General features: G+C 36.4%; 1 protein-coding gene across 1 annotated transcript in view; it reads right to left on the bottom strand.

Moving 5' to 3' along the window:
* Positions 1 to 8,946, bottom strand: part of LOC145477309 (uncharacterized) — an 18,161-nt gene extending 9,215 nt beyond the window's left edge. The window contains exons 1-11 of the mRNA XM_081455512.1: positions 8,789 to 8,946; positions 7,337 to 7,428; positions 6,573 to 6,647; positions 5,864 to 5,909; positions 4,430 to 4,588; positions 4,203 to 4,234; positions 3,030 to 3,113; positions 1,897 to 1,965; positions 1,578 to 1,774; positions 739 to 769; positions 80 to 290 (exon numbers count right to left, since the gene is read on the bottom strand). Coding sequence (XP_081311638.1) covers positions 80 to 290; positions 739 to 769; positions 1,578 to 1,774; positions 1,897 to 1,965; positions 3,030 to 3,113; positions 4,203 to 4,234; positions 4,430 to 4,588; positions 5,864 to 5,909; positions 6,573 to 6,647; positions 7,337 to 7,428; positions 8,789 to 8,837 — 1,045 coding nt within the window. The 5' untranslated portion in view covers positions 8,838 to 8,946. The remainder of the gene's footprint in view (positions 1 to 79; positions 291 to 738; positions 770 to 1,577; positions 1,775 to 1,896; positions 1,966 to 3,029; positions 3,114 to 4,202; positions 4,235 to 4,429; positions 4,589 to 5,863; positions 5,910 to 6,572; positions 6,648 to 7,336; positions 7,429 to 8,788) is intronic.
* Between the last annotated feature and the right edge of the window lie 55 nt (positions 8,947 to 9,001).

Genomic DNA, 9,001 nt, shown 5'->3' on the forward strand with positions numbered 1-9,001 from the left:
AATTTTGCTCATTTAACTCTACTTTTAATAACAAATTTTATTCAGTCACAACGATCGTAAGAGCCTCATAGGTACCAACCTGCTACTTGTCTGCTACGTAGTATTACAGGATCTATCTGTTCTGTCGATGCCTGTTGACTGGAGCTGTTTTTTACATTAGACTGTGAACTCTGACTGGTAGTAACAGGCGTATTATTTTTAACCGTCGTAGAGCTGGTGGTTGGAGCTGACGCTGGATTACGACCAGCGGCTCTTGCAAAGAAAGCGCTGGATGTATCCCATGTGGGCTCCTGGGGAAGAAAAAAAAACTTTAAATGGTGATAGAAATTAGCACTTGCCCATTCACCCAGGCAAGTTTCAAGTATAATTATATAATTGGATATTTTTGGGGTGCATTCCTTAAGGGTAGTGCAGGACCATGTTTCATGATGGCACATGTACAACAAAACTAAGTTTCTGGGGTGTGACCAATTTGGAAAACAAGCTTTATTAGTTCCATTGTTAACGTAGACAGGGTAAAGGACAGCAGTCAACGCCTTACATGAACACTGTTCACTGTACATGTGGGTTAATTTTTAGCAAAAAAGACATTCAAATTACTTCCTTTTAAGGGGATGAATTTTATGCACCAGATGATGCTCTATCAGCAAACAGTCTTTGGCCAGATAACCAATCCTGAAGATTTGTACATCTAAACTTTGCAATATGTCAAGTACACAGCATTTTGCATTGTCTAACCTCTCCACCTGACAAATCCTCATCTTCACGCCTGCGTAAAAATTGTGCAATTAATAGTTAAACCCAACTATAGTTTAGTGGTAGTGGTAAGTTCAAAAACACGAGATATCTCTGATTCTGTTTGTATAATTTCAGCCAGACTGTGTCTGCACAAAAGTATTAAATTTTGGCCGAATGATGTAATATACAAGTGGAAATTCCTATAACATTGATATCTTCCCTTGTACTACGCCATCTGCCAAAGCATAATCATGGCAAAATACATTTACTTGAAATTATGGACAGCAGTATGTTGCAGTAAAGGCCAGAAGATTTCAATAACGCTGTCATTTTAAGAACATACAATGTACATGTAAACTGTGAGCATTAAATATTCTTTTATCAGCAGACTGTACTTTTAAAAAACCACTGTTAGACAGTATAACTGGACAAAAAAATTCATTAATGGTAGTATTTGAGGGCTTGAATTTCAGCTTGTTCTTTGTTACAAGCAACTCTCAAACTTTGCTTGCCCCGGGTAGTTACAGTTACATGTTTGCTTAATATTAGTTTACTTCTTTTGAGGTAGTTCAATTGATACAATATAATTCCGCTTGCCTGGGTCCTAACCCATTGGGTAAGAGAATACAAGCCAAACAGGAAAATCAAAGAGCACATGTCCTAAGAATTTGAAAGCAACTTTTCTGGAGGCCTGTATTATACAGCTACATGTATCATGCCCACAAAATTTGATGTACAAACTACGATACTGGTTATGTCACAGTAAGACACGAACATGTGAACATGTGAACTAAACATTGATCACAAGCAATGGTTTAAAGTTGATGCACTCAGCTTACCTTTTAGATGAACTTTGTTCTGTTTTTCCTGACTGTTGTAAATTTGTGTTGTTATTCAAAAACTGTTCTTTAAGACCATTTGATAGTTTTGTATTGTTATTTACAGTTTTACTTGTTGTATTTCGTTTTTTATCCACATCTTTTACTGGCACTTTACTACTAGCAGGAATATTTTCTTTTTTATTATTATTCTTTTGCTGAAAGGAAGAAACAGACATACACATTAATTTTTATTTTTATGCAAAGAACATCTCTTACATATTAAATGGGCACATACAATATGTACATGTGGTTGTGTACAAAAGAATTGACTGTGTACCTGTATATTTTCTTTTTCATCTTTTCCTTTCTTCTCCCGTTCTTTTTCTCTCTTTCGTTCTTTGTTTCTCTGTCACAAAAGGGATGTATCAATTGTCAGTCAAAACTCTCATATACACACACTGAATATGGGTTATTGACCAAGAATGAGATCATCTTACATTACATATCATTCTGTTTTTTTTTGCATGTTTATGGAACAAAGACAAAATCAAGGTCAATAAAGATGCAAAAAAGGTAAGAGGCTAATATCTAGCCATCCTAACTGATCAAGCTTAGTCAATAACAGATTTATTATTAATATGGGACAACCAAAACCAAAAAATTGATCATTATTTGCAGGACACAGCGGGTAATCCTCAGTGGGCAAGATAGTGCCACCTTGCCTGCTTGGGTAGCCATTCACTGCACAGGATTTGGTTCATCTTGCATACTCACTGAAATAGCCATGTAATAAGAGACCACAGTGACCTTCTACTCACAATTGTACAATTTACACGCATACACTGTACGAGACCTTACTTTTGATTACAGGTTAAAAATCCAGTGTGTGTATGCATGACCTTGACCAGGACTACATGTATGATATAATGGCTGCTCAGGAAAGAAGTCTACTAGTCAGAAGTCTAAAAAATAATGTGCTTCTGTATGGCCATGCCTACAACCATTTCATCTGCCTTTACAGTGGTTTACAGGTATATAAACCAGATGATATGCTCAGAGATAATCAACTGCTAGTCAACTCCATGATGTACATGTTGCACTCCAGCTGGTATTTGACTACAGAGACCAAAGAATGAAGCAACAAGGAACAAATTTGGTTTTTCTGGTACTTTGCCTGTCAATTCTCCTGATTGAAACACATTTCTTATGATGTTACAGTGTGACTAGTGCTGAGAATTTAGTGGCACATCAAAAATGAATCCCACAGTTGATGATTTTCTTTATTCTCGTCATTGTTCTGTTTGGCAGTGCACTGATAGTATATTGATAGAATTATTCAATCATACATAATTCTTACTAATCATTTCTTCTAGTTTTGTTTTACACTGACAAAAAGATTAAAAGGAATACAGATCTGCCATGTGGATACCAATAATTCCTGGGTAGTAAAGTGTCAAGTGAAAATCACACCTTCTTTTTTGCTCTCCTCTTTTCTGCTTTTTTCCGATCTCTTTCTTCTTCCTCTATAAGTTCTTTAGCATTTTTCATAGCTTCCTGCAGATTATAAAGGACAATAGGTGGCCATTGACTACACATATTAATAAAAAGAGAATTGATGCATGCCTGTTCAAGAGGGGCAATGTTTCATATACTGTAACAACTAATTAAAAGAAAAAGTGAAGACCTCTACCCTCACTCCAAATTTACATGACTGTACACTAAATAAGAGCAGTTTTAAAAGCATCTGAAAGGAGGTAGATATTACGTAACTTCATTCTCTAATTGATGTATTGGGGGATGAGGTACACTCCCTTATATAGGCTATATACAGTAGCTATGTGTAGCCCCAAGGGGTATCATAATGGTTTTTTAGCCCGTTTGGTCATGAATTGGGTATCGATTTTGGTCCTTTTGGTCTCAAGTAGGGTACTATGGTTTTTGCACTCTTGTGTTGAATTTGTATTTTTTTTTAGAACAGGCTACTTTTTTGTCATTATCATTAAGACCACCAACTAAAGCCCTTCACAATGCCTTTAACATTGGTCTGAACTACATGTAGGTAACGAATTGTATCTATAACAAAATTCTTGATCGTGATTGGTTCTCTGTGTGCCTGTTGGTCACGTAATTGGCACGCAATCACATGGGTGTCTAATTACAGGTATCCACTTTGAATTTTTTTTTAATTGGATACCTGTAATTGGATACCCACGTGATTCGCATGTCAATTATGTGCGCTTTAATGGCTTCCTTCACAATGTTTCCTACAGTTTTTAAACCTTATGAGAAGCGCAACAGACGTTTTCGCTCAAAAGAAGTTCTCAAAAGACATTTTCAATTCTGAACTTTGTTATAGATCCAATTAATTAGTAATTGGACCTTGTGTTACACATTTCAGGGAGTAATTGTGCTCGTAACTTCAAATCAGCCTCATACTTCGTGCTTGTCTGAATCTGAAATTACTTAGACAATTACTCCCTTAATTGCACTCCACCAGGTCCAATTACTATAATTGCTAATATGAGACAGGTCTGAAACAGGGTATTGATTTTGGCCAGGTTTGGGAAGAAGCATCAAACTTTAACTGATCAATAAGAAAGCAAAGTCAAAGCAAAGAAACAGTGACTGCCATAATTAACTCACCGCCTCTGATAAGTTATGTGCTGGTCGGCCAACTGAAGACAAATAATTTACATTAACAATACACTCAAGCAAAGATCACATAACTGAAAGAAAGTTAAGGCTGTACAAGGTGTAACCACTTGACAATAATAATGATGATAATAAAAATCACTGTTATTAGATAAATTCATAAACAGATCTGCCTTCCAACACAAATATAGAAAGTGGAAATATGTCAGCTATGGCACCTTTTTCTGTAGGTTTCCTCTCATATTTTTTCCTAAAACTGCGTGCTATACTTTGAAGAATTTCGTCATCGACTTCATCGTCATCATCATCATCGTCATCATCATCGCTATTGTAACTGTTGTCTGAGTCATACATTCCAGGGCAGCAACCAAACATTCCTAAAACAACAATCACAGAATGCTAAATACAGAGACATGGCAGACAAAGTGTGCAACACTTGTCAGGCTCAATGCACTGTTCAATAGAATAACTGGAAAAGCAGTTTGTTGTGATAAGACAACTGTGATTACTTATGGTTAGTTCACAGTTGGCATATGATTACAGTACAGACTATATCAGAGGTTGAGTTGTCAAGCTCCATAATCAGCTGTTTTGAAGTGAGAGTCTCTGTTTCCACAGTTATTGCAAGTTGATTTGCTTAGTACATGAATTTAAATGAAAGCCATCTATTTTTCAAAAAGATGTTACACAGTTGTCAAAATTAATCAGGCACTATAATATCAAGTGGTGGGCCCAACAGTTTGGGGATTGTGAAGTTTATATGAAATAATTCATATATGAACTGCGGTAGTAGATGAAAGTGAAGAATGATCATCGCAGTAAATTTTCCAATTTAAGCAATTGGAAAGAAGAAGCCTGAGAAAAAAAATCAGGGCTTCAATGTGATTCGAACCCGCGACCTCCGCAATACCGGTGCAATGCTCTACCAACTGAGCTATGAAGTCACACATTGGGAGTGAGGCCACTTAATTGAGTTCATATCTTCCCGTGAGGAGTGAAATGATGTGAAGTTTATATGAAATAATTCATATATGAACTGCGGTAGTAGATGAAAGTGAAGAATGATCATCGCAGTAAATTTTCCAATTTAAGCAATTGGAAAAAAGAAGCCTGAGAAAAAAAATCAGGGCTTCAACGGGATTCAAACCCATGACCTCCGCGATACCAGTGCGATGCTCTACCAACTGAGCTATGAAGTCACACATTGGGAGCGAGGCCACTTAACTGAGTTCATATCTTCCCGTGAGGAGTGAAATGATGCGAAGTTTATATGAAATAATTCATATATGAACTGCGGTAGTTGCTTAAATTGGAAAATTTACTGCGATGATCATTCTTCACTTTCATCTACTACCGCAGTTCATATATGAAGTATTTCACATAAACTTCACATCATTTCACTCCTCACAGGAAGATACGAACTCAATTAAGTGGCCTCGCTCCCAATGTGTGGCTTCATAGCTCAGATGGTAGAGCATCGCACCGGTATCGCAGAGGTCACGGGTTCAAATCCCGTTGAAGCCCTGATTTTTTTCAGGCTTCTTCTTTCCAATTGCTTAAATTGGAAAATTTACTGCGATGATCATTCTTCACTTTCAGTTTGGGGATTGTTGCTGTAATTGATCAGAACTGTCAATTTAAAATTTACTTACCATTTCGGTGGAAGAAAATGTGAGCAAATAGGTCAAACATATCTGCCTGCAAGTTCAGAAGAAATGAAAACCCTGTGAATGGCCATTGATCATCAAACCTAAATTCTAGGAATTACAGGATTTCTGAAAGAGGCTAATACATGATAAAACATCAAGAGATCAATTATTACACCTGCTTCCAGTGTTACGTGCAGCAGTGACATCCTTCAACCATCTTTTGACATGCTATGTAAATAGTTGAAAGACTGTTTAACTGTGAAACTAGCAATTTTTCCAGTTATCAGTGGAACAAATGACAAATGAGTGATAATTACTGACCTCACATGCATGAAGAAGATTGTGGACTTTGCATGGTTCCCGATTTATGGGATCATTCAAATGATTTTAGTGTAGGCAATCTGCTCTCAATAGTGAGTTCCGGTAGAATTGGGCCACTACCGCTCAGATAACATTCAAAAGATGTAAACATTCAAAACAGTCAATTTATCTCTCACAGAATGACTTCTTGATACTCCTTTGTGAAAGTTGAGTTTGACCATAAAGAAGTCCGTTGCGCTTACATTTTTGACGTAGGCTTGGTTACATAGCATGTCAACTCATGGCATGTCGAAAGATAGTCGTTATGCACAAAATACTGAAAGCGGACCATGTAAGATTGTAAAATATAATTTAATGTACAGACATGCAAAAATAGTGTTGATAAACATACAGGGGATAAGTTGATTTCATCGTCAGAGTCTTCACTTGTTAACCGCTTGTATGCGGAAGACACTTCTTGGAATTTCTACAACAGAAAATAAAGGTTTGTTAGAATACACTTTAATCCAATTAAGACATTGTACACACAATTTGTTTCAATTTTAAACCAAAAACTGTAATCTTGCATCAATAAAATTCCTAGTACCATAAAACACAACTGCATGCTCAAATAGATATACAGTACAGCGTACATGTACACAACAGTGTACATGTACATCTGAGATTTGATTGACTTGAAAATTCTGTTACAGATGAAACATATGTTGCTTTGGGATGGCATGTTCAAAGTGCGATTAAGATAACTCAGGACTAGCAAGAATTTTGAATTATTTTTGTAATTGGTGAGTGAGGTTTTCTATCCATAAAAATAATTATTGTCTGTCCTTCAATTTTAAGTTTCAATAACTGCACATAACATAAGCAGTGAAAAACGTTTCTGTAAGGGAAAAATTAATACTGATGTTAAATTTAATCCTGTCTTAGCATTAACCCACTTTCGAACAATACAGCCCCATACAGTAATTTTTATTTATTGCTGGTAGATTTAGATTGGTTATCACTTGCATGCAGGATATCTCTCTACGTGGATCTAAGCAAGCTTTTCGTCAAATTTCACACCTCACTCCTGCAGAGAATACTGCAAGAGTGGATAGAGAGGTACGCTGCACATGTTTCTGATCTGTTACCTGTTATGCAAAGTTCCCGACAATTTACCTTGGTAGCTTCTTGGCTGTTATTGTGCTTATCAGGGTGCCATCTCAGTGCAAGACGTTTGTAACTAGATCTAATTTCTTCATGACTGGCTCCTGAAAACACAGAAATGGTTCATGTATAAGAAGTTACCCTACAGTGTACGTGTAGGTATTCAATCCTGTATTGCTCAGCCAAGAGTCCCAAGCATTAAACATCTGCCGCTCACATGATAAAGTGAAACCCAGTTAATAAGCCACTGAAACTTGGTCACATTGAAGGCTCCTTTCCCTTTGATCACCATGATAACTGCGATAAAGTGTTACAATTGCTCAAAAAAGGTTGGGTGATTGTTGCAATCACAAAAAACTTTCCATCGATTGTGAAGATCATATCAATTATTGAGATCTACGGAAAGCACTTTCCAGAGAATATATCCATACATGTAGTTGCGATGAAACACACATCAGAATGAGCAGTGCATTGTAATTAGATCCAAGTCCTTTTGGGCATTCTCTTATTCTGTAGCGATCATGGCAACCATATGGAAACTGGTGGCCGTGAGGATCACTCAACATTTTCTAGAGTGATCACAACAATCATAGTCATTGTTGCAATCATAACGTTTATATGAAAACCAGCCTTGATGTTCCAGCCACACTGGACGGGTGCTTAAACATGGATTAGAGATAACATAAATGAGCTTACTGTTGAGCCAAAAGAAAGTAGTAGTAATTAATATAAAAAAGTTTATGAAGATATGATTGATTAAAATTGATCATGATCATTGATCATGATTGATAAAAAGTTAAGCTACCAAAACAAAACAAAACAAAAACAAGATTTGTACAAGCAAGATTTAAAACACATTAAGTACTGTACTATGACATTTTCCTCCTGTTGTCATTTCCTTAGTTGATATGAGAGTTTGATAAGTAAATATGTTGCGGTTAAGGCTTATAACAAACAATCAAACGCGTAATACTATCAGTGTGAAGCAATATTGACAACATTCCCATACTTCCTGTTTAAGAATAACAATTGTCTGCTACTCTACTCGGAGATTCACCAAAACATAGACTAAAATTATCAAACACCGAAATTAAGCGGACAAAATTTTTGCGACATTGAGTAAATTGGCTTTAAAGAACATGTTTTTAGTTTATATTCTTACTGAACTGACAAAAACAATAGTTCTAATTTACGTCACGCAATTGCAAGAAGATCGAATGAACACGGGTCCAGAATCGAATTCAACACAACACACTTTTAACAAAAGCCCTAAGGTATAAGGAGTGTTGACACTAAGTGTCAGTTTAAAACACAAGATTGCAGATTATTCTTGATTACAAATATTTTAGCTTCCTGGAGAGCTGTTGATCGCGAAATATAACTTGCATTTCAACAAGTGTTTGCTTCAAGATAAAAACAAATTTAGTACATTTGAACAGATGGTGAAGAAAAGAAAATACAAACCAAACGGAAGCTCTAAGATAGCGAAAGCTTCGCTCTTCGTAAGGCCCATTTTCAACGTTCTAAAAATACTTCGCTGAGAGTTTCGCTGCAAACAAGTACGCCATGTTTCCTAATTTTCACGTGTAAGATTTTGGCGCGAATGTAGAATTCTGGGAAATTTAAAGTCTCGTGACTCTGAGTCACGTGTTTTTGTGACCAGCGGTTAACTACGGT

Source organism: Orbicella franksi, chromosome 2 (assembly GCF_964199315.1).
Source record: "Orbicella franksi chromosome 2, jaOrbFran1.1, whole genome shotgun sequence".
NCBI lineage: Eukaryota > Metazoa > Cnidaria > Anthozoa > Scleractinia > Merulinidae > Orbicella > Orbicella franksi.